The 25,577-nt window shown below is 40.5% G+C and overlaps 1 protein-coding gene across 1 annotated transcript in view; it reads right to left on the reverse strand.

Annotated features, from left to right (window-relative positions):
- ITGA8 (integrin subunit alpha 8) overlaps positions 1-21,122 on the reverse strand; it is a 120,567-nt gene extending 99,445 nt beyond the window's left edge. Inside the window, exons 1-8 of the mRNA XM_076331614.1 lie at positions 20,920-21,122; positions 20,483-20,607; positions 8,829-8,929; positions 6,143-6,266; positions 3,798-3,859; positions 2,733-2,778; positions 1,611-1,736; positions 5-49 (exon numbers count right to left, since the gene is read on the reverse strand). Coding sequence (XP_076187729.1) covers positions 5-49; positions 1,611-1,736; positions 2,733-2,778; positions 3,798-3,859; positions 6,143-6,266; positions 8,829-8,929; positions 20,483-20,607; positions 20,920-21,122 — 832 coding nt within the window. The remainder of the gene's footprint in view (positions 1-4; positions 50-1,610; positions 1,737-2,732; positions 2,779-3,797; positions 3,860-6,142; positions 6,267-8,828; positions 8,930-20,482; positions 20,608-20,919) is intronic.
- Between the last annotated feature and the right edge of the window lie 4,455 nt (positions 21,123-25,577).

Below are 25,577 nucleotides of genomic sequence, written 5' to 3' on the forward strand. Positions count from 1 at the left end.
TTACCTTGTTCAGAATCCCCAGTAAATTCCCCAGCAGCCACTGAGTATCCTGTTTAAAGATAAATTACAAGCAAGACACTTGAGAAACCATTTCTTTAAAAAAATGTGCAAGGACAATCAGATTTGTCTGTTCATCTGATCATCAGAATGCAAATTTTCTAACATTATTATACTAAAACTGTGTGGAAAAAAGGAAAATTGCTTATCACATTATTATGACAAAATAGCCCTAATAGCTATTGACACAATTTAGGTCTTCATTACTTGTCCTGGTTTCGGCAGGGATAGAGTTAATTTCCTTTGTAGTAGCTGGTACAGTGTTTTGGATTTAGGATGAGAACAAAGTTGATAACACACCGATGTTTTAGTTGTTGCTAGGTAATGCTTACACTAGCCAAGGACTTTTTAGTTTTCCATGCTCTACTGACTGAGAAGGCTGGAGGTGCACAAGAAGCTGGGAGGGGGCACAGCCAAACTGGCCAAAGGGACATTCCATACCATGTGACGTCATGCTCAGTACATAAACTGGGGAAAGCTGGCCGGGGGGGCCGCTGCTCGGGGACTGGCTGGGCATCGGTCAGCGGGTGGTGAGCAATTGTACTGTGCATCACTTGCTTTATGTATTATTATTATCATATTATTATTATTATCATTTTATTTCAATTATTAAACTGTTTTTATCTCAACCCACGAGTTTTTTTCTCACTTGTGCTCTTCCAATTCTCTCCCCCATCCCACCGGGTGGGGGGGAGTGAGCGAGCGGCTGCGTGGTGCTCAGTTGCCGACTGAGATTAAACCACATTACTGTACTGTAATGTGTGAGTATCCTGTTTTAGCTCTATATGGATGACAGATTTCCAAAGATACAGTTAAGTACCTCCTAGAGCTTTAGTAAACCTGTGAGATAATTGCTACTGACAGAGTAAAAACTTTTGGATTGTATCAGGGACTGTAGTTCAAATCTATGGGCAGAGATGAAAGGATGCATCTTTGCCTTCAAATTCCACTGCATCTTTTCTATAATTATGTGAATAAAAACCTGTCTTACATGCAGAGACATGTGACTATCATGCAAATTCTTAGAGACCAGTACTAATAAAAGGTACATAAAGACCTTTTTTCCTATTTATTACATAATATCTTCAAACTGACTTTTGTTATTGCTTACTTCAATTGTATCTTTTAAATATCAGTGAGAATAGATTGGGTATTTGTGCAGTATTGTACAAAATACTGCAGAACTGAATTTTATCTATTAAAAATTGAAATAGTCTTTAATGACTTTAAACTCAATCCATCATCTTGGAATGAAAGAAGATATAAATGGGAAAATTTTGTATTTCTGCTTAATTATTTAAGATCAAATAATAAGAACCCTAATGAGCCATTTGAGATCTCAACCCTCAAACTCTGTTGCTGTGCATAATTTTAAGAATGTTCATAATCCCATTAAAGTAACTAGCAAACTGCTGATTTGCTGTTGTGCTTAAGGCAAAACATGTTCAAATCCTCTCACAACTGGGACGTTAGTAATTTAGGGCTTGTTTTCACATTTATATAAGCCCCATGCTTTTAGAACATATTGCTAACTGACATAGAGCTTAGCTTACCCATGTAATTGTCGTCATATGAGGGTGGTGCCACTCCTGTTTGCTTCTCTCGTGCCAGTTTCCTCAGAATATCCTTGAAGGAATAATTTGCAATGATATCCGCAATACTTGCAGTGATTACCTGACCTGGATTCAAACAACTTTGTAAATGAAACAGACATAAAGGAGAGACAGTTTCTACAAAATAGGGCTAGCAGAACATCAGAACAGAGCTGAAGGGGTAATATAGCACAGATGCGAAGAGTAGACATCTTCTCTCAATCTTTCTCCATTATTACCCTGAAAGTCTCAAGACTACACATAAATCAATACAACAAGGCATTGAGACTCTGTTGAACCATCACAAAAACATCTCCAGACCCATTTCAACGTGCTGATTCAAACTAAAGTCAAGCATTTTCAGGCTCAGCTACCTCTCGATGCTGTACTGTACAAATGTAATAGACCAATGGAAGCAATTTCTCAATGGAGAATTCAAAGCTATGAATTCCCTACCATCATAATCAACTAGATCTTCCTTCTTTAATGGCAATGCAAAAACACACATCAGTGAGGCTGACAACGGGCAAGTTGGTAGGCAGAGTCTGGGAATCAGCTATATCATACATGCCAAAACGGGTTAAAGCAAAAACACTCTTTTAACTCTTTACCAAAACCACTTCAGGTTTTATCTACATGAGAAACTATATCTTGGAAACTACAGTGATGGCACAAATGAACTAAAAATATATGCAGATAGCAATAAAAGGTTGTGTTCAGAAACAAATAGTGACAAAAACTTTGAAGATATTACATTTGCTGTACAAATATTAGCTATTTTTAAAATTGCAGTATTTCTAGGGAAAAAGTCAGTTTATTAATTAAATGACAAATGTGCTAAAATGCCAACATAAAAATAGTTCTATTTGTTTTGCTTCCTATACAACCTACATCCTGAATCTTCCCTGACTTATTTTTATGCTCAGTTGCTTGTTAAGCAATTCTTCTGATTTATATTTCTTGAAAATAAGACCAGAGAATGGTTATCTTAAACTGAGAAAACAACAGAAATCTAGAAAAACATTTTCCACAATACTTTCTGCTTCACTTCTTAGATCAAGTCAACCAGCCAGATGAACATACCTTGCCAATAAAAACTACCAGGCCCGCCTACTATCAGGTCTCCATTCTACAAAAAGGAGAATTGAATAAAATTACACAACAAAAGAACACAACAAAATTAAGCATGCATAGGAGAAACAATTTAAATGATGAAAAGAATATCAGAATCATGATAAAGGAGAATAGCCCTGTTCAAGGAAAGGATGTAGGTGCATGGATGTGCAGGACAATCCACACTTAAATAAAGTTAAGATCACCTTATGCATCTTCACTTGAATGAAACCATAAGTTTTTTAGCACTAACATAGCATTCTAAAAATTGCTGATTATTTGTAACAAAACAAAGTCAGCATAAAAAAGGGTCTTCACATTCAATGAAGCAAGAGTAATGTTTTATAGAGAAATATACTTTTGTCTACCCTACAATGAGGTCTTTACTCCTCAGCTATTAATAATGTCAGTAACAACGTAGCTGCAGAACACTGAAAACAATGGCAGTGATCAAAGTTATGTGAGGTCCTGGTGCTGTAATAATGGCACAGATAATAACAATAGTTGCAAAGTTTATTCTTTGGCCCACAGTATTGTTTCTGGGCCCTCCTGGCATATAAGAACAACTAGCTATTTCCCTTAAGCGCTTTCACTTTCACCTCCACAAGACAACGGTCTTACTCAATGACTAGTCTGCCTCCAAAAGCAACCTTATACAAGCTATTTTAATTTTTAAAAACTATCTGGTGCCTACCCATTACTTCCTGAAAGTCAGGTCTCTGGAAAGCATCGTAAGTGGAACACACTGAGATAGAAGGACAAACAATTTTTTGCCTAATTATCTACTAAGATAGACTGAGCAGAGTCAGATGGAGTGCTGCAAAGAGATAAACAGGTGCTGACTGCAGTATTTCTTTTATTAACGAAACCAGAAAGTTTGAAGCTTGCAAAGGAGGAAAGAACTTGCAACAACTTCACAAAACTTTCCATATGCAACAGCATGGGGTTAAACTCTTGATCACTGAGACAGTGCTTGAACACTGGGGCTATATCAGAATTACATTTGGTCAAAGTATTTCAGAAGCAGAATCTCACCTTGTAAAAATCTAAGCTGAAACCTGCTTGACAAAAGCCTTGTCCTTCGGGATCTGCATTGCCTGCAATTATGAATGTAGAAGCATTTTATTGATTTCACAGTGCATGTGGGAGACAGCTTACACACCCCTGGAGCTGTAAGGCTGTAAATGCAAAACTTATGTGAAAATATGTGAAAAGATGTGCATTCTTTTTTAGAAGAGGCAGAGCAAATCAAGACCTTCTACAGGATCCTGAACATGAAGCCCCCTTGTGAAGATTTTGAAAAATAGGACCAGTTACTTGGGACTTTCTCCTCTCACTGCCAAGGAAGGACCCTTGCAACAACTATCAGGGATTCAGTTTGAATTTGGCTGGAGATACAAAAGTAAACAACAAGAAATCCTAGAATGGTCACCACAGTCTGCTCTGCCATAAACACAAAAATAAGGTATTACTAAGGTATCCTCAAAAAATGTTGACATAGTGGATGGGTCAGCATGGGTCAATATTCAGACAACATCTTGGTTATCTGTACTATGGCAAGGGAAAAGGGCACATGTCCTTCACAAGGGTCAGCCCTTTAATTGATACACATTTGCTCAATGAGGACTGAAGTGTAATATAATTGTGGATGCACATTTGTACATGCAAAAACATCCTTCGTGCTTCTGTCCATTTTTATTTCTAGTCTCCAAATCCTTATATAATTGTATAAAGTGTGTTGACATGCATTTTAGGACTTTCCTATGAGTGCTGGAAGTCTGCAGGATTGGGAAACTGAGAGCAGGAATGGCAACTTGAACGCTCTCTTCAAATGGCATAAGCCTTTGGCAAAGCCCCAGTGAGACATCAGAAGTCCATGAAGCAGATCTTATGATCACCATTTCTTACAGATTCAGCTTCTTTCTGTACCTGTCCATCCAGGGACAAGAATTAGGCTTTAAAAGAAAGACATAGCACAACTCAGTTTAGAGCTATACTACAATGTGAGAAAAGGAAAGCCACAGAGTAACACTGAATGTACATGCAAATTTCTCATGTTGCTATAGGTGTGGAGGTTTTCTGGTAGACCATGGAAAGCATTATTGGGCTACATTATCACACATCTGGCAGATGTCAGGAAAATCCAGCTACACGATATGGTGCTGTCTCTAGATCTTCACAGGAAAGAGACCTTTTAATTATGTGAAGTAAGTGTCTACTTTTTCTGTAAAATGCCTGTTACTTTCTTGGCAAAATAATCCATGAGAAACTCGAAGGTAGGAGCACAGTTTGCAGTAGAGGAACAGTTAAAAGGTGTGTTTTGAAATTAGCCCATGTGCACATGGCAAGAATGCTAGCTGCAATAACAGGGGCTCTGTACAAAGGGTATCATGACAAGGAACTACATTCAGACTTCTCGTGTTATTGGCTAGCACACGCAACTTGAAACAGCTACCCATCTCAGCTAAACTGAACAACATCATAGCTTTGCTGTAAGGGTTTCCCCTGGAAGGGATAGGTAAGCCCATCATATTTGCTATCTTACCCACATTACCCTTAGAAAAGTAACTGAAAGAACAACTCTCTGATCTGTGAGTGCAGAAACTGCCATAGACCTAGCCCAGTCCAAAGCTCAGTAAACTCACTGGATACCTCACATTGATTTTAATAATTTGGAGCACTGAGGTAATGAGGGTATTAATAACCATCATAAACACTTAGACATAGGATGCTGAACAGGATGAATGACTGATATAATCTAATGTGTGGCATTTTCTGCAGACTTCTAGGTAAGTGAACTTGGCTCTAAATATACATGCATTTTTTCCCTATTCCCCAAGAAGTAAGGCCCAGAGATGGCTACCACATCCTCAGAATAGCATAGAGGAGTGTGGAACAGCAGTGCTAGTGTGCATGGCTCTCTTCCATGCTGGAAGTCCTTCATAAATGAGCTATTGTGGATGATATTGGCATGAATGGTGATACAGGCTTGTGTGTTTCTGTGCAGGGTCTGGTCTTCAGATGGTGATCCTGTGGTGAGAGATTTATACTCAGCATAAGCATGAATAATTGGTTTAAAATGCTGTCTGGTTCTTATCTAGATCCGTTTGCTACATTTAAAAGCCATTTAAATTGAACCAATTATATCTCATCACTATAACTGCATACGCTTAATTTACTTAATTTCACCTCTTTCAATTATACAATAAAGCATCCAATTGCATATAATTTAATGTCGATTTTTCTTTAAACCCTCATCCAATGCAATAATGTCATATAGTAATCTTCATTCAACCAAGACTGTGTGAAAACTGAAAGGATGAAAACATTGAGTGCAATATCAAGTCCTCCAACACAGGATTGTCCCTATTAATACTTACTGTTGCGACAAGGTGAATATTCAGCATAGGCACTGAAGTTCTGAATTGCTACATAGCAGGTGCCAACGGGGTCCTTCTCAGGGCTATCTTTAAGGGTTCTCCAATGATACAAGGGAGCACAAGCCTATTGAAACAGAAACGATGTCACACACACCTTTCACACACTCACGCATCTGGCAAATGTAGTTTTTAATAAACAGCGTACAAGAATTCTCTCTGGTATTGTATCAGTCATACAGCAATGATCATAACATATTGACAGAAGAAAATGCAGGACCACTGCTTCTTGTAATTTCATTATAACCTGAAAAGCGTAGTTTGATCTTTCACTTATAGCCCTTAGCAGGTGAAATCTGTCAGGGACTACAACTCACATTTAAGCATATGTTACAAATACCCTCTAAGCCTGCTTCACAAGTAATATGTTTGCTCTATTACTGCTCATTGCACAAGACTTGATCCCATAGTTTAAGATGTAGATCACATACATGTGGCTGAAGACATTCTTACTTCTGTCCTGATATGTCTTATGATAATGGCCATTGCAGCAGAACTGCTATGATTCTACTCTACTTAGCAGAAGGAGATTTGTCAGGGTGTTGTGTCATATTGTCCATCACAATCATCAGATTGTCTGCCTTCTTATAAACCCCTGGTTCAAGTCTTTGGAGACATGATACAACTGTAATGCATTCAACACTCTCTGAGTGAACAGGTTTTTGCTAAGTAAGTTTTGGCTAGTGAACTAATATTTAATCTTCTGTGTTACGGTAGTGGTGTTACAAACATGACAGTGTAAGGAAAAAAGATATACAAGTTGTGTAGAGAGAGACATTATCTTTTTTCAAAGTAATTCAGATAATTGGAAAAATAAAAAAGATAAGCTGTCAGGTATGCAAGTCATTCTTCAGGGGTTCCTGTGCCCTAAAACTTTTCAATTGGCTGGGGGCAGGGGAGGGGGGGAAGACACTACCTCTCCCTACAACCTCGCCTCTGTAAGATACAAACAAATCCCTCATTCGTGTCCTACCTTATCTTACTTTTCCAATCAGAAACCTGTCTACCTCTGGCAAGGCATTGTTATTATTCACATTACTGTATAAGCCTTCGTTCTGCAATCAGTTCCAGCTGGATGAACCACTGTGCTACTCAGAGCTTACCATAAAAGTCAGAGCTCTGGAACAACAGTTTAAGGAACAGGGACTCTTAACATGCCCCTGCCTAGAAGACCTTACAGATTAAAATAGAGAGCAAAACCAGACTGCAGCAAAGAGGAGTATGTGTCCTGTGAGGGTGATTTTAGGTACATTTGACATCGAGCAAAATGGATTGAAACAAGATCTCAATATAATCATAAACGTTGACCTAATACAGTTTGCTATCACATTTGTAGTTTAAAAAAAAAGTTTCTGACAGCTTGATGACATTTTCTTTTTCTCTCATTTCAGTCTACAAAGCTTAAAAGACAAAGTTTTCTAGCTTTGCTGTTCAAACTTTTGCCTGAAAAGCGTTGACTATATCTCTGTTTCAGAAAGCCTGAGAAGAGTTATCAGAAGCAAAACAAAGTTCCGTCAGTACAGACACAGCACATCAGTCGGTGATGAGGTTTTCTGCTCCCTTGATTAAGATTCAGAAAATGGTGGTAAAGAACTATTTTATTTCAGTTTGTGAACTGTTGCTTAGTAGAGTACACAAAATGAGAAATCTTCAGCTATTTTTAGAATTTTTTAGAATTTTTATGTTTACTTAGCTCTGTAACAGAATAGGGTGACGTTTTATTCATTACCTGTTTCATGTCAAAAGCCTTCCCTAGGTTAACCACAAGGCATGCTATATAAGGGAAAGCATTTCCTTTAGATACTTCTTCCCTTATGACTACTTCTTAAGTAATAATTGGAAGTTTTAAGCAAATCCCAAGACACAAATTATTGCTTTGCAATTGTAAAAACTAATAACACTAATGACCAAACTAACTACTCTTATCACAATTATTTCAGCAAAATTTCCAATGTAAACCATAGTGCATAAATTGCAAATATAAAATGTCTGTGTATAAGCAGCATCACCACTACTTTACTAAGCAATAAAAGTACTTGCCCCCTGCTGGGGTCCTCTATCAATGCAGGTAAAATGTTCAGTGCAACTGGAAAACAGACATTGCACTTTGACAGCAATCTTGATTTGGAGCTTTTTTTATCATGACTTTTTTGCAGCTGTTTTACCATGACTATGACACAGCTGTTCAAAACAATGTAAATGTGACAAAAGAGGTCAGTGCTTTCTCTTACTAACTGATCTTCAGCACAGGTTCTTGGCTTCCATCACATTCTGCATTTAACATTCCAAATAAAGCTTCATAATACAAAACATTTTATAGCATATAGCTATCAGTTACTGTATATGTCTAAAATATATCCGTTATCTGTTTAAAAAAAATCATTATTCACTTCCATAACAATATGGCATTCTGCTATTTTCACACGTCAGTGGGATCATCTTCACTTGATCAGTTCAACCTGATTTTATAGACTGCTTTCATTTTCTGAGTTATATACATCATCTGCTTTATAATTCATGCATAATCATAGAGTTGTTTCCATAATCTACACATAGAGAGCTATTAAAGATATACATTTGAGAAAAATAACCATTATCTCCAAATGAATACCAAATGCCTAAGACTTACCACAACTTTTTCTTTATGAGCTTTGACTGTTGCCCCAAACCACTGATTTGTCTTAAACTCAATAGGTTCCCTGGTGCCATTGACTTTAATTTTCCTGTTGTCTGACAAAGAAAGAAGCAGTATGTTGACAGCTTATTTTAAAAAGTATTACCCTGTGAATTACAGATACAAGTGAACAGACTAATGGATATATTACATCGCACCCACTGTCATCGTCCTACCAGCTTAATAGGAAATGGATGTTCTAGTATCATTTAAGCTTTTTACTGGTCAGTGGAAAACAGCTTAAATTCACATGTGAAAAGTCAAAATAATTACGCTTAAACTTCAGAAAAAAATACAAAGGACTGGAAGAAGAAACCCTGTGTTTTCCCTGCAAAAAAAAAAAAAAAAAAAAAATTAATTACCTGGAATTTATGATGAATGAACAAGAATCTACAAAAACAGGTGAAAAGCTGCAAAAAGTTTTCTCATACGTGGTAGAAACTTTCCATGTAAAAAGCATGTTCCATAATTAGTTTTTGTCAAACAAATGACATTTCTTAGCATGCTTATTCAAAGACCAACACTACAGATAGCAAAGGACTTAGTTTTTAACAGAATTACATGTGTACACACTGTCACAAGAGACAGCTTCTTAATGTTGCTTTATAAACACTCTTGCAGATGTCAGCATAAGAGAACCCATCTGGGCAAAGACTCAGGCCAATTATAATGCATTTCAGGTTTTAATAAAAAGCAGACATCCCTTCCTTTCACCCTCAGTTCTCTGAAGTAAACTGATTTCCCATATGTTCATGAGCTATGTTCTTCCCTTACCAGTCATTCCTAATGAACTTCTCAATTTATACATAAGCAGGGCATTACTCCTTCCCCCTTGTATCTGCATTCCTTTGTGTTTGTTTCTGGTTCCTATCAGGAGGGATTTCACAAGAATCAATCTTTTTTATTCACTCTAAGTGAAAATAAAATCATATACTGTCTACTTTGGAATGTAGGAAAAAAAAGTAATATCAGATTATATTGTATGGATTTACATACATTTTTTAAAAACTGAAAAAAAATGCAGCTGGTATAATTGTCACCTTTAAAAAGCCAACACTTCCCGGGATTTGCCCAACAGGAATAAAGGAGATATCTGAATGCTTTTCTAGGATGTTGGATCACCAGTTACCTCAGCTCGTGGTAACCTCATAAATGTTACAGATATAAACTGAATTAGAAAGAAAAATGCATTCTATCTGGAGAACAAGGGTACTCTATCTCTGTATTTTTCTAATAAACATGAAGGAAAGTTGAATTAGAATGAATCTGTGAAAGTTTGAAAGTCTCTGAGAAAATGCCTTCCTTCATACAAATATTTTTTTCTGTGCTGCACTAATTACAGGAGCTAGTATGGAAATCCATGCTTAGAGAGATAAGAAAGATAAATTTCAGGACTATTTAGATCTTAAAAATTCAGGAAGAATAATTTAAAATCACTCTAAAAACATTAATTTTAAAAATACAATTTATTTAAGTTAGGCCTAAACTTTAACAGTGTGGGAGACAGCGACTTTGACACACTGCTCTGCAGGAGCTGCCAGCTTCTACCTAGTTGTTGGCAAACACCACTTTTGATTATTTTTTCCAGTGAAGTCAGACCCTTTCAAACTTTAAAGGTTTCTTTTTTTCTTTTTTTAATGCTCCAGCAGATCTGAACATGATCAATGTCCACAGATGAGGTCTTGATAGAAACAAAGCTTTTGAAGCTTAAAAATCACCCACGGTCAGCTTACAGCAGCCAATGCTAGCCAATCCAGCTCTGAGGATACTCACAACCAGTATTCTAACTTAAAAAGAGCTTACATTTTCAATCAAAACAGCATACTTGTTTACTGGCAAAGTATACTCAAATTTGAGAAGATGTTTGCTTTTAAAACTAGGACAACCGTTTGCAGATTTATAAAAACCATAGCTGAATTTACCAGTAGATCTGCAAGAACTGTACACACACACACCCCACCCCACTTAGTGGTATATGGTGTAGTATGAATCCTTCATCATGTGGCATGGGATTTTCTTTATAAAATAATTATATCACACACACCCAAATTCATAAATAGCTTTTTTCCCCTAGATAAATCTCTTCTGGCAGAAATTCTCAAATCTCCTTTGTTCAGGATCCTTGCTGGAGCAATGGAGTCATATTCCTAGTTTCTGAGGTTGTGCATTAAAATACAGTTTAGTTTTTTGTATATAACAACCATTCAGTATTTCAGATTGCTGTGGCCCAGCTACTGCTTCCCCTATAACTTTATCAAAATGAAGCTATATGCACAATTAACTTGTCTGAATACACGCAGACTGTCATTAACTGTACCCTGATTGTATTCCATTAGACAACAAGGCTCTGAATGAAGTCACTGACAATGTCCACTTCTGAGCCAGTCATCCACTTACAACTGAGGGCACAATTCTCCTAAAACAAACATCTGAGAAGGTCAGAAGAACCATGGCCTAAAAGTACTTAATTTTTTTTACCAACTGTAGATAGCCAAGGATGACCAACTTAGTCTAGACTCAAACAAAAGCTATTTGTTTACTCAGATAAATCCCAATCCAGTTTTCCAAAAGAAAAAATCTGTTATTTCTGTCTTTGGTACATCCCTCAAAACTGTGTTATTTAAGTGTTTCAAAAAATAACACATCTGTGTCCTGACAACACCCTTATATGACACGGAAATATCTCTCCTTCTGTTATTTATGGGGATCTGAGGCCCACAGGCTATGTCTATACTGTACCTTACCCACAGGCTAAGCTATATTTCTGTGAGCAGCAAAAACTTGGCTTGAATTCAGGTTGCATTCAAATGTCATCTCTTCTGGAGGAGAATGCCTGGCCCCTTTTAGGAAGGAGTCCAGGCTATCTTGTATCACGATACGTGACACTAGTGCAAGGATAGCTAGAATGCAAGGCAGCAGCTGGGCTGGGCACACAACGCCTGAGCCTGTCCACAGAGCGGTCCAGGGAGTGCCTGAGTACCAGCTGGATTGCTTCAGACCCAGCCCAGGAGCTGTTCCAGATGGTCAACAGTCTGGATGACTCGCAAATTTGGCTTGAAACTCAGCCCTGGAGTCACTCTTAATTGTACTGCCTAAGACTGTATTGCAGACTGACGCCCAGACAACCAGGAGCATGCAAAGAGCAGAGAGATGTACAAGTATAAATTTAGGTGCAAGGACATCCTTAAACTGCATTTCAGCAACCCAAAAGCATCTCATTTTCTACTGCAGGAGCCAAGACTCCTGTACATTGGTACTGCCCCACAATCCAGCTTCAGAAGCAGCTCTGGAGACGGTGAAACATGATTCTCAAAATTATAGAATCATAGAATCATTAAGGTTGGAAAAGACCTCTAAGATCATCGAGTCCAACCATCGACCCAACACCACCATGTCCACTAAACCATGTCCCTAAGTGCTGCATCTACACGTCTTTTAAATACTTCCAGGGATGGGGACTCAACCACTTCCCCGGGCAGCCTGTTCCAATGTTTCACTACTCTTTCAGTAAAGAAATTTTTCCAGTGTTCCTTCACCCAGTCTTTTAGACTTGAGGTACCCAGGGGCTACCAAAGGGAAAAAGGCCCCTTAAATTGCCAAAGCAGTAGCTGGACAAGTAGAAAAATTTGAATTCAGACAGTAAAAAGCAAACATATGTAAGAACAACAGTGCGGAGATTCCTTTTTAGGAATTAAAGCCTGAACCTGGAACAAGTGTTAATGCAAATCCATAATTTGCACACATTAGACTAAATTTGGCACTTTCTATGGGGATCGGTCTCCTCTCAGTCACTGAGTCAGCACATTATAAACTGTTTAACAGGCATGAATCAAACATTACTCTTATAAATATTTCTCTGTTGTAGTAATCAGGATCTGCATAAAAAACAGATGTACTTGCAAACCCTGATAGTGGCTTATTGCAATTCATTCAGCCCTTGAAAACTAGAAGTAAAAAATGTAGCATCTATTATAATTTGAAAATACTCGAACAAAAGCAAATAAAAATATTTTAATCAAACTTAACATAGGAACAAAATGCTTCTAATCAAAGCAACAAATCCAGCTATGTAATACACCTGCAACTCTTTTGGGTAAGTTCTCACCCTTCAGGAACTTTGAAAAATATTATCTTTACTTGCTCTGTGTGAGTTTGCCTGTATGTACTGGACAAACGCAGATGGCCATTAACCAGGCATCTGCAGCAGGCTGTTACACTCTGCCCTCTAATCTGTACCTACTCAGACTACATCCAGGATGGCAAATCCCTTTTAAATACCTGTTTTGATATATGTGTGTGTGTGTATGTATCTATGCAAATCCATACATATAAATAAATATAGATAATATAAAATGTAATATTTCATATATTTATACATAACTATATACAGACAGAGTAGAGGTGAACAATCACCTCAACCTGTCCATATTTATATAAAGTGAGAATACACACATAAAAAATCCCCCACATTTATATTTATATAAATATATACAGGTCAAGGAAAGTGAATATCCCCCTCACATGGAGACATGCAGCAAAAGAAAAGAGGCAACAGACACAAGTTGCAGCAAGGGAATTTCTGATTAGATATAAAGAAAATAATCTTCACAGTGAGGCTGATTAAGCACTGGAACAGATTCCCCAGAGAGGCTATGGCATCTCCATCCTTGGGTAGTTTCAGAACTTGGCTACATAAGGCTCTGAGCAACCTAATTTAACTTTGAAATCAGCCCTGCTGCATCATTAGGGTCCTGGCTTACAGGAGGTTAAGAGAGAGAGGGAAGGGTTCGTACTGGCATACATGGTCCCATATTCTAGAAGTGAGGGAATCTCGTCAACCATATCACCGTGGCACATATGGTTGATATCTTTTTGGTATCACTACCATAAAAGACTCCAATGATACCACCCATTACTAAGCAAAGGTAAGTCAGTAACATTCACAGGGTCATTGATACTAGACCCTCAACAGAGAGACAGAACACAAATGCAAAGCTAAAGACTATGATCTAGGGAACCAAGCCAAGCAATTGCTTTCAACATTAATGCTGGGGGGAAAAAAGACTCCATAGTGTTTAGAGACAGTAAGGATATGTAAAACCCTTGCATGAGGAGAAGAGTTGCTTCTATTTTTAGATTTATCTGATTCTACAAACATCTATTTAATTTCTGGTTTTTATTGTGCCTTAGATGCTATTCATATGAGTTATTTTAATTTAATAGATCATATCTAGAGAGCTTTATTTGGACTTTCATTCCATGAATCAAGAAAAAAAGAATCATCAAACCCAATAGGATTTTTTCCCTATGTACAATCAGATCAAAAACAAATTAAGACTTCAGGGCTTGAACTAACATAGCTAAGGGTATTTTTTCCCTTCTTTAGATAAGGCTGAGACTTATAAAAGAAACTCATGAGGATCTATTATAAATTAGAATGCTATAAGTGAACCATGAGGCTCCAGATAAGGTCTTACTGGCATAGTGGACTGAAATGTGTCAACATTTAAAAGTACAACAAAGCTCTCCCTCAGCACTTTCTCTTGAGATGCAAATTCTGTTTTATAACAGGATTCTAAGTTTTCCCTAGAATCTTACCATCTTTACAGCTAATGATTTTTTCATGTAACTAAACCTCTCGAGCCCCACAATACATCCTTTCCTTATATAGTACCTGGGTTCTGTTACAATCAGCTCAACTGCTGGCCAGATTAGCTCATGTTTTTTATCAACTGCACGCTTGGCCAGAACTGATCTACACCTCCTCCCCTGTTTCTCTTCAGAGGTTGTTCAAATTTGCTCCAGCTAGTTTGGAAAAATATAACCTATTTTACTAAAACTGGTAAAGTTAACTGATAGCAAAGACAACACCCCAGTGAGTTCTGGAAACTTAGGGGAAGTGGTATCTAAAATTCTGCCTTTTGGAGCTAATTTAAAACATAAGAAGTTGCAGTCTGTTAAGTATTACAATTAAAAGTGACCATTATAATGAGTTTCTGAAATATGAACTATTAGCTCTTTACCAGATTTCAAACGCAATAGTGCACTTCAGGGGGCATTTAAGTTTGCTTCTGGCTGCAAGATGCTTTGAGTGGTTCAGAAGTTCCCCAGTTAATGAAGTGAGGAGAAAGTTTTCTTCATGTTGCTCTCCTGCTACCTCTCCTGGCAGCTGAATGGAAGAGCACCCAGCTTAAACACAAGGACATGGTAATTCTACCTCAGTGCTAAAGCAGAAATAGTCATTACAAAATGCGGTTTACAATGAAGAAACTGAAAAGGAGAAGTTAGCTTTGTGTAGATAAGAGAGGAAAGACAGATCACAGCTCTGTAATATAATGCCAATGCTTGTTGCCCTGTCCTCTCATTGAGTTTCAAAGGGGTTTAAAAGAAAAAAGAGTTTAAGGTTTGGACTAGACGATCTTTAAACGTCCCTTTCAACCCAAACCATTCTATGATTCTATGAAAGAGTATCACAGGCTTACACTGCAATGCAACAGGACAGCTTTACAAAGCAGGGAAACAAGGGAGAAGAGTCTCTGCCCTTCAGTCCATATCTCCTGGAGTAAGGGGATACTAAAAGCCCTTCCATTATACTTTATCTCAGTTCCCCGCTGCAGTGAAGCAGGTTAAAGCACCAGCTGTGCTCTCAGGGGCAGTGCTTTCAGCTTCTTCCCAGAGTCTTGGCCCCGGTGCCCAGATTTAGGGAGCTTTAAAGAACTGCAAACATGGGACTGCAGAGTCAGTGCTGTATCAACAGCAGGAAACACGCAGAGTTCCTGCTAAAGCCCCTTCTTGGCTGGAGGCCATATCACTGGCCAATCCATATGGGAATGTCCAGTTACATCACCTGCTTATGGATGGGTCGGCTCAAATCCTACAGCATGTCAAAATTTCATGCTCCTTCCCTCCTCTGCCCCCCTGTCCCTTGTCAGGAACAATATTTCATCAGTAGGATTAAGTATTGCTGTTAGTTTGCAAGTAAAGCACCTCATTGTTTTGGAAATCTCTGGATTAGCTACTATGAAGAACAGAGATAGGCGATCTGAGAAATTAGTGGCAATCTGGGAGAACTGCCTATAGAACAATTTCAGTTAGGTGGTATGACCTTTAAGAATGGGATGCAGATACTCCTGCACTTCTATTAACTCTAACCAAGCCATCTTCTCAGCAGAGTAGTTTAGCCCACGCACATTTCCACATTAACACAAGTTATGCAGCTGCTCATAGCGCTCAGACCAGCTTGGGCATCCTAACATTTGCACAGTGCCACGGAGATGATTTCAGGAGTAGTCTTGGTTTTGAGTATCAGTGCTAGTAGTAAGGAACCCAGTCTGTGTTCGACAGCTAGAACATGGCACTCAGAAGTACACACATTTTTTAAAGTGTTTTCATACCTTTCACTGGGAATTGAGTGAATACTGAGTGTTCCTGTTGGGTATACATTAGTAACCAATGTAATGTCTACTCCCTCATGTGATCTTAGTTTCTGAGAAAAAAAGAGCAAGAGAGCTTCACAAACCATAAGGATTTGTCTTTTGTCGTTTAAAGCTTACATGACACAATGAATAGAGTTTAGTCTCAACTGTCACAGCCTGTGTAGTGTTGAGGTTAGCTGCACCTTGCCAGTGAGCCTGGGTGCAACCCTTGCAGTATCAGATCTCTGATCCACTGGGGAACATCGCAGTTGTCTTACACCAGTGTCAGGATGTCAGGTCCAGTTAGCCTTAGCATTTGTATTCTCCTTTCAGGACTCTATGGCATGCAGGACCTAGAATAACTTTCTTTAAACTAAAACTTTAGTTATTTTAAAAATAGATATTATTCACAGAGAAAACCAAAACTCTTCAACAAAACAGCTTTTACAGGACCAAAGACCATCCTATCTCAGTGCTTACCATCATAATATTAACCTAAGTTTTTCACTAAGGTGCCTATCACTTACTTGGTTCCCTCAAATCACCTTTTGAACAAGTGCCCCCTCTATCTAAGGCAATACATACTTTACAAACTCAACACATCATTGTTTTTTCCTTCCTTCCTTGATTCATGAGCATGTTCTTGTTCATCATTGCCTCCTAACAAGCCTTAAATGCTTGTGGAGAGAGATTTTGTTCCTTTTTAGCTTTTATACTTTACAGCCCTATAACAAGGCATATCTATCCATTCATTCAGTAAACATCTCAATATCTGTCAAATACAGGATAACTATAAATTAGTACAAAGCAGCTCCACACCTGTAACACCATGATATTTGAAAACGTCCAGAATCTTGACTGAAGTCGTCACAGAATACTAGTCAATATCCTCACTGTTTTCATTTAGTAGGACCGAGATATTACTAGTGTTAATACAAATAACATCAAAGCATTTGCAAATGAAGGAACCTTCTTGAAATTAGGTCCACTGTTCTTGTGGAAACAGTGGAATAATCTATACAGTTACATATGAGTCTTACCAATTAGGTGCCCACTTACACATTTATTTGTGGCAATGAAAGTCCAAATAACATGCAAGTGCACTGTATGTTTCCTCCTCAACAGCAGAACATAACTTGCATTGAATGCAACATACCTGACCTTCATTTGTGTACCCAGTCCTCAGAAATGGAAGACATGAGCCCTCATGCTCATACGTAATTTAAGCCAGCGGTTTTCAACCGCTTGGATTTGTTGATCTCTTGAATGTTTAAGTTATAGTGGAAATGTCACAGTTTCTGTGACCTGCAGCAATTTCACATATCTGCCTTGGGATATAGTATATGTGAATCTGCTTTTCTTTACAAATTCTTTAGAATTTAGAAGTTCTCTATTGAACTCTCATGGCTGAAAAATACTGATTTAGTAAATTCTTTATCTATTTGTTGGGTCACACTGCCTTTTAAGTGTTACATTATACTCTCCCTTTCTTACTAGTTCCACTCAATTTTTACTTTTGATCTTAATTAAAAATGCTTTCAATTATTCAGCAGTTTTGTTTCTTTTATTGTGCTTAGTGAATCTAACTGAAAGACCTGATATTACTTAGTTAGAGTCAAGAAAAAAGTACTTAAAAAAGGAAGCTTTGTATAAAAATGCATCAAAATGAAATCTTCCAGCTCTGAAGCAGCTTCTGTAGCTTTTCTGTTTTGTTTCAGAAAACATTCCCACAGCTTTCCAAGACTTTTAAAAATCTCCTACGAGGCATGAAGCATTAATCTTTAAAATTAAAGCTGCTAGAGCTGAATTTCCAGTCTTCTAACAATTACTGGGTGTTTTTGTTCTGGGAGAAAGGATAATCTTGTGGTTAAGGAACTGGAAGAAGAAGAAAAAATCCCGAGTCTGTTACCAGTATCATCACCAACTTCCTGTATGATCTTTGACAACTCGGACTGACTTTTTTCTGTTTATCAGAATAAATATAAAAAGGGGAATAGAAATATAAAATGGGAATAAGCAGCATTTCTGAGTGATGTTGCAGGGAGAAGGCATAGTGAGTACAAGGTGCCTGTACAAGAAAGAGCCATAAACTGAAGATATCCCCCATATTTACTGAGGACTATCTAAGTCCCACTAGGCATACAATGACCAAAGGCTTCAAAAGGAACTGTGTATAACAGACTATTTGAAGTAGTATCATCTAGGATAGAGCTCATGTGGACTGCTCTGTTTGGGGGAATAGTGGAAAAGATGGAAAACTCGGTCCTGTAAGTAGCATATTTTGGAGAGAAAAAACTGACATGAAACATACATCCATACTTCAGCAAAAAGAGTCATCTAAGGTGTATTGGAGATGGCCTTTATGTTGCCGGCAATGAAGAACGGGTGTTGGTACAAGCTATGCAAACCTTCCTGGGGTCCCTGTCTACGAGGGCAGCTGGCCATTGCTGAATTGTGTGAAATGACACCTTTACTGCCCTTGGTACCGGAATTAGACAGCTAATGATAACACTGCTAAACCTGCCTATGCTGCAGTCCCTCCTCCAAGTACAGCGCATTTATATCTACACAATGGGCTCTCTCTGGCTTAATTTCAGCTGTCTACAGGTCAGGCATGTATCCAGAGGACAAGAACAACCGTCTCAGGTAGACTGAATGAACCACACTTCGGAGATTCCAAGCTAAACAGTTGTGTGATACAGTCCAAAGCCTTGTTGATAATACTTACTCATCAGCCTGTGTTTGTGTCTTTATTTGAAACATAGTATCTGCAAAAGGACATCTCTGCCAAGAGTATGGAGTTGTCCAGAGTCTCTTTAGTCAACTTTTCTGGAGTTTCCCACAGGAAAGCCAGATGTCCTTCTAGGTTTCATCACTAGGTTTTCATTCATTTTTCAAAACACCCCTTTAAAATGCGATGGAATTTTCATTTGGCCTGTTAAGTTTTCTATTCAAATCTGAAATTAATTTGTAAAGATAATATATTCCACTTCTGTTACATGAACTATCTAATCATAAGATGGAAATACAGGAGTATTTCCTAAACTGGTTTTATTTCAAAGATGTACACTCAGGGCATATTATAATAAAAATATTGTATGCATACTCTCTCTGTCTGTACATTCACATTTATATTTAACTATATGCTGTACATAGTATTACATGCCCAAGTAGTCACATACACATACAGGAGCTATCTCTTACTTGTTTTGAAGAATGCCCAGCATGATGGGAGAGTCATCCTGAATAGAGCTCCTAAACACTAACATACTAGTAGAATGTGTGGGAGGCTGGAGCTGGACAGGGTAAGTAGAGAACTGCACTGCTTCTTGCTATATTTAAGTAAGCTTTTCTAGTTTAGTTTGTGCTCTCAGAAAAAAACGGAATTGTATTGTGTTCGCATTTAAATAAACCACAAATGTTAAGATTAAATATAACCTAATGAATCATAACTTTTGCTTAATGATTAAACTGTCCAAGTCTGCCTAAATAAAAGAATCAGTTTTAAAGTCCCTGCAAACACTAGGTTTAAATTATTTTCAAGACTTATAAAGAAAAAACAGAAAACATAAACAGCCTGAATTGTTTAAAATGTGTGTTCCCTCTAATTAAATAAGAAACATCTGTCTTGGGATTTTGGAAGTGGATATAATCTATCCACATTGTGCCTAAATCAGTTTGCATCTAGCTTCCAATATTCTGAAATAAAATTCTTGCTTTCTGAAAAGAATGAAATAAGCATGCCACATGAGGTACTTCATCCATCGGAACAGACGGAAAACCCCTTGCTAAAAATAACAGCAAAGAAAGACTAGCAATCCTGTGATTTCCAGGATTCAGAGAAGTGTGAGAGACATGGGTTTTGGGGTTTTGCCTTCTGAACACTCAAAAAAAAAAAAAGTATTTTCAAAAGAAGGAATTTGCCACAAACACCTTTCATTAAAGCAGTAAGATGAACTATGGACAGATCCTGGAGGTCCTACTCCTGTTATTTCTCTGGGGACCATTAAACCCTTCCCTGCAAGCGCACATGCATACAGACTCCCAGGAGCGGGATTTCTCCAGCGAACTGCAGATACTCGGATAAGTGACACAATTAAAGTGAGTGCGGAAGAAACTTGTGCCGAAGCGGGACCTGAGCACAGCCGAGCAACACACACCACGCTGCGTTACGAGATTCAGCGATTTACTTACTGGTATTATCAAAGGGTATCTGCCTGCACTGGGTGGCGGGCCAGGCGCAGTAGTACACCGCTCCTCCTTCCACTATGTCTGGCTGCGTGGTGTTGGCTTTGGGAGCTCCCACCAGGACACTGACTCTACGAAACACACCGGGAAGTCACCGGGGCGGTGGGGGCGATCGGGACGCACGGGCGGCGGCCCCCGCACGGTGGGCCAGGGGCTGTCACCCCGGCGACCGGCCCGAGGGCGGCGGGCGGGACGCCGCCGATTGCCCACCGCCTTCCCCAAAGCCTCCCCCAAGCCCGTCGGCGCCCAACCACCCCGGTCAGGCAGGAGGGGCGGCCCGGCGGCGCTCGCTCGGGCACGGGCCGGACCCCGCCGCCCCCCGGGGCCGCGGGCGCCGCGCTGAGGGGAGCGGGCCGCCCAGCCCGCCCGGCGGCGGCACTCACGTGCTGGGGTCGGGGATGTAGAAGTCCACCGAGTACCCGAAGTAGCTGCCCGGGGGCCCGCTGTACACCGTCAGCTTCTCCTCGTCCAGGTTGAAGGCCACCACCGCCGGCGCCCAGAGCAGCGCTGACAGGAGGAGCAGCGGGCACGGCCGCTGCCGGCGGCGGGCGCGGCCGGCCCCGCGCCCGCGGCTGAGGCGCAGCATCCTCGCCCCCTCCGCGGCAGGCTCCCGCTGGCAGAGCGGAGCGGAGCGGAGCGGAGCGCAGCTGCGCGGCGGCCGTGCGGTGCCGCGATGGTCTGGCTGCCGCCGTGCGCTGGCGGCGGGGCGGGGGGCTGGCGAGGGAGGCTCGGCCCCACTCACCCCGCCGCCGCCGCAGGGCGAGCCGCGCTCGGGCGCCCCCTGGCGGCCCGCGCCCGGCGCCCGGGGCAGGCAGCGCAGCGCGGCGCGGCTCTCTGTGGCTCTCGACGGCCCCCGGGGAGGCGCGGAGCCGCGGTGAGGCCCCGCCGGGACCGCGGTGGCTCTTCTCTTACGAGGCAGCATTTGAGCCCGAGGGATCCCCTCCCCACCGGCCTGTGCGTGGGCCCCGCTGGGCAGGGCGAGGCGCTGGTGGTCGGTCTGGGGCTGCTTCACCCGCGCCTCCCTCGCTGAGGGAGAAGCCTCGCTGAGGCAGAAGCAGTCCCGCCGTCGCCGGCGGAGGTGTCGGCGCCTCGGCCGAGCTCCACACGACGCCTCGGGGGTTGTCTGCGAGAGAGGACGGTGCTCACAGCGCTGTGGCTGCGGTGTGGCCGTCGGGGACCTGGAGCGGCCCTCATCCCCTAGCACAGGGAGTGACGGTGGTGCCGGGGCCCGAGTAAGGTTTCTCCATCCTGGCTGAACACGGTGCTCGGGGTGGTTTACTGCACTAACCAGGCTGTATCTGGGGAAACCAATTTGTCTTACTAAGAAAATCCACCGGTGAAGCTGGGAGAAATGCATGCTAAGTAGGACACCCCCTTACCTCTGCCCAGCAGAGTTACCCGATGGCTACGTTTGGACAGTCATGTTCACAAGGGAAAATGGCGGCGTTGAGGCTGGTGATTTCTACTTGAATTTCTCTCGACTTCCAGCATTTTCAAGACTTTGAACTGAAGAGTCTGATACTTGAAAATGCCTTTTAGGAAACTAAAATGCATGGAAAAAACCAATAGACCTTCATCAGATTGCTATGTGACTGCCAGCATGGCTATTATTTAAAAAATCTCAGCAACCAAAAACCCCTTTCAACCACAGGAAAGATGTAATCCCAGCCACACAGTTCAGAACACATTAGGAAATGCATTCCTCTGTAAGTTTCTCTGTTAGTGCTTGCCTGGCTACATAAAGTTTTAATATGCTGAAGGGGGCACCTTACACTCGCGTGAAGGAAAGCATTGCTATAGACCTTTACCACAGCTCCATGCAGGAGCAGGTGTCACGCCTCTTTTCCCACAGAAATGACCAATACTACTTTATTGCATGTGGCATTGAATGGAGCTTGTAGAAAGCTCCTCTTACAATTTCTTCATAAAAGTAATTAAAAACAGAGGGATCTGGACAGACTGGATCAATGGGCTGAGGTCAATTGTATGAGGTTGAAGAAGGCTAAGTGCCAGGTCCTGCACTTGGGTCGCAACAACCCCATGCAGCGCTACAGGCTTGGGGAAGAGTGGCTGGAAAGCTGCCTGTCGGAAAAGGACCTGGGGGTGTTGGTTGACAGCCGGCTGAACGTGAGCCGGCAGTGTGCCCAGGCAGCCAAGAAGGCCAATGGCATCCTGGCCTGTATCAGAACTAGTGTGGCCAGCAGGAGTAGGGAAGTGATTGTGCCCCTGTACTCGGCACTGGTGAGGCCGCACCTCAAATACTGTGTTCAGTTTTGGGCCCCTCACTACAAGAAGGACATTGAGGTGCTGGAGTGTGTCCAGAGAAGGGCAACGAAGCTGGTGAGGGGTCTGGAGAACAAGTCTTATGAGGAGCAGCTGAGGGAACTGGGGTTGTTTAGCCTGGAGAAAAGGAGGCTGAGGGGAGACCCCATCGCTCTCTACAACTACCTGAAAGGAGGTTGTAGCGAGGTGGGTGTCAGTCTCTTCTCCCAAGTAACAAGTGATAGGATGAGGGGAAACAGCCTCAAGTTGCACCAGGGGAGGTTTAGATTGGATATTAGGAAAAATTTCTTCACCAAAAGGGTTATCAAGCATTGGAACAGGCTGCCCAGGGAAGTGGTTGAGTCCCCATCCCTGGAGGTATTTAAAAGACGTGTAGACCTGGTGCTTAGGGACATGGTTTAGTGGGACTTGGCAGTGTTTGGTTTATGGTTGGACTCGATGATCTTAAAGGTCCTTTTCAACCTAAATGATTCTATGTTTTGCCCCTGCAAGCCCCACAATAGTGTTCTAGCTGTTATTGTTAAGTATAAAAACTGCCTGAAATGCTCCCTTCCCCTACAAAGCTAAATGGGGCATCACACCCACATCTTGAGGGGACAGTATTCTTATTTGTATATTTTTCTGGCCAACTCAAAGGTAGGAAGAAAAGGAGAACCATTTTATTTTCTATTTCATCAACTCTGTTAGGAAGAAAAAAGGAATGTTTTTCAGCATTTACAATACAGATGTGTCCAAAACAATATCAGAGAAAGATCAGAAGAATAGAGAACCCATTTATAAACATACTACAGTAGAGCATACCTATGAAAGCAGCTGAGAGTAGTTTGTTTTGTTCTGAGGTTCTGGTTTCTTTACTTCTGTGTTTGTTTTATTTTAAGTGCTTTATGGCAGGATTATTCAGATAAGACTAACATTCCTGTTCATAAAAATAGAACAGCGTGTTTATTTCCAGCATTAACTGTGTGACCCTTAGCTGTCCCCACAGGCTTGTAATATTCCTTAAATCTGCTCACCTTACAACTGTACCGACTTTATTGTTGCTATTAGAGTCAAACATCACCATTGACATTATTTTGTTATTTTACATTGAACAAGTATCTCTTAAGAGATCTAAGCACCAGTAATAAATTCAGAAGTACCTCAATGACTTGTAGGGTTAATGCCTACTCTTAAAAGTCATACAGTTTTAAGGCAACAAGTTGTGTTGCCTTATGCTGAATAATAATGCCTTGCTCTTATTTAGCACAACAGTTAGTTCCAGTGCTGAGCATCGTAAGTGAAGTTGCTGGGGCTCAGAGAACTGCTCAGATGCCACACCAGACCTGTGGCACTCAGGGAGCGAGAAGGCAGTACATTCTGGTGCTGTATCCATCTTGTACAGATCTATGCAAACCAGAGTTAAAATTCAGTAATTAGCACAGCTGGAGATAGGTGAATGTTCACACAAATGAAAAGCAGAAGGGACATAGCAAGAACACAGGTAGTTCTCCTGTGCTCCCCATGTACCTGTCTTTCACTTTGAAATATATGCCGCCTAACCTGGTTGCTTTGAACTAAATTTAAAAATGGAAAAAAGTGCTTCAAATGGCTATCAGTGCTAAAACCTGTATGGAGAGCAGGGCAGAATGAAAAGCAAATCTCTTTCAAGATCCTCTTAGCCCCAAGGTGTTAACATACACGAGTCCCCCTCCCCCCTTTTTTTTTTCCCCATGTAAAGAAGAGGGACATGAGCGTAGGATATTCCAAATCAATTCAAAGAGATAAATGAACAGAACAATCTTTTCATTTTTTGAAGGATTTGCAGTGTTTCCCTAAATAACCTGGACCTGTTCTGATCACTGGAAGCTTATTCCAGATCTTGGTTTCCTCAGACTTTAGGCTGGACGTTGTGATCTGCACTGCTTAAGAGGTAAGCAGCTGCCTCAGTTGTTGGTAGACTGAAGTTTGGTCTTTAGCATACCCATGGCCCAATACATTAACTGCTTTGAACTAAAAAGTCTGAATAGGCTCTAGAACCTGACCTGGAGCCAGGACGGAGAGCTTTTATAAGAACATTTAGCCAAGAGTCCAAAAGTCATTATCTACCCTACAAAATAACTGGAAGGTCAGATGTGGCACTAAATAATTTATACAGAAAAATACAAGATTCAAGGTGTGGATTTCTACAGCTTATATTATGTGCAGTTGGTGAGATTAATATATCATTATGGTCTTTCCAATCTCAAAAATAGATCAGCCAAAGCTTCTATGGAAAGTTTTGTCAAAGCAAAACTTAAATATTAGTATTTCATAGAAGGCTCTATTATGAAAGCTTTAATCTTATTTATGCCATTACTTAGAAATCTACCTGCTAGCAGAGGAAGGATAAGTATTTCAAAGAATCATATGGGATAACATAAATCTTGTCAAAATTAATGACAATTTTACTGTTAAATCTTTTCAAAACATGGCAGTACAGAAGCTGAAGTGTCCAATTTCCATAGGAAAGCTTACCTTTTCTCTTAGCTGTTTCCTGGTTTTGTTTCTGCAGGCAGGAAGCCTTCTCCTGAACTGTAACTGGAGCCATTACATAGACAGTATTTTGTATCGATTATCCTGTTGCAAAGCAAGAGGATAAAACGAGGATGTGGCCACGCTCTACAAAGAGCATGAATTTCTTATCAGCCTTGTTATTGCCAGCTTCTGAATCTGAGCACCTGCTTGTCCCTCCTAACTGAAAAGGATGAATTTTAGTCAATATACAAGTCTGAGAGCAATG

The sequence above is a fragment of the Aptenodytes patagonicus genome, chromosome 2, assembly GCF_965638725.1.
Source record: "Aptenodytes patagonicus chromosome 2, bAptPat1.pri.cur, whole genome shotgun sequence".
Lineage (NCBI taxonomy): Eukaryota > Metazoa > Chordata > Aves > Sphenisciformes > Spheniscidae > Aptenodytes > Aptenodytes patagonicus.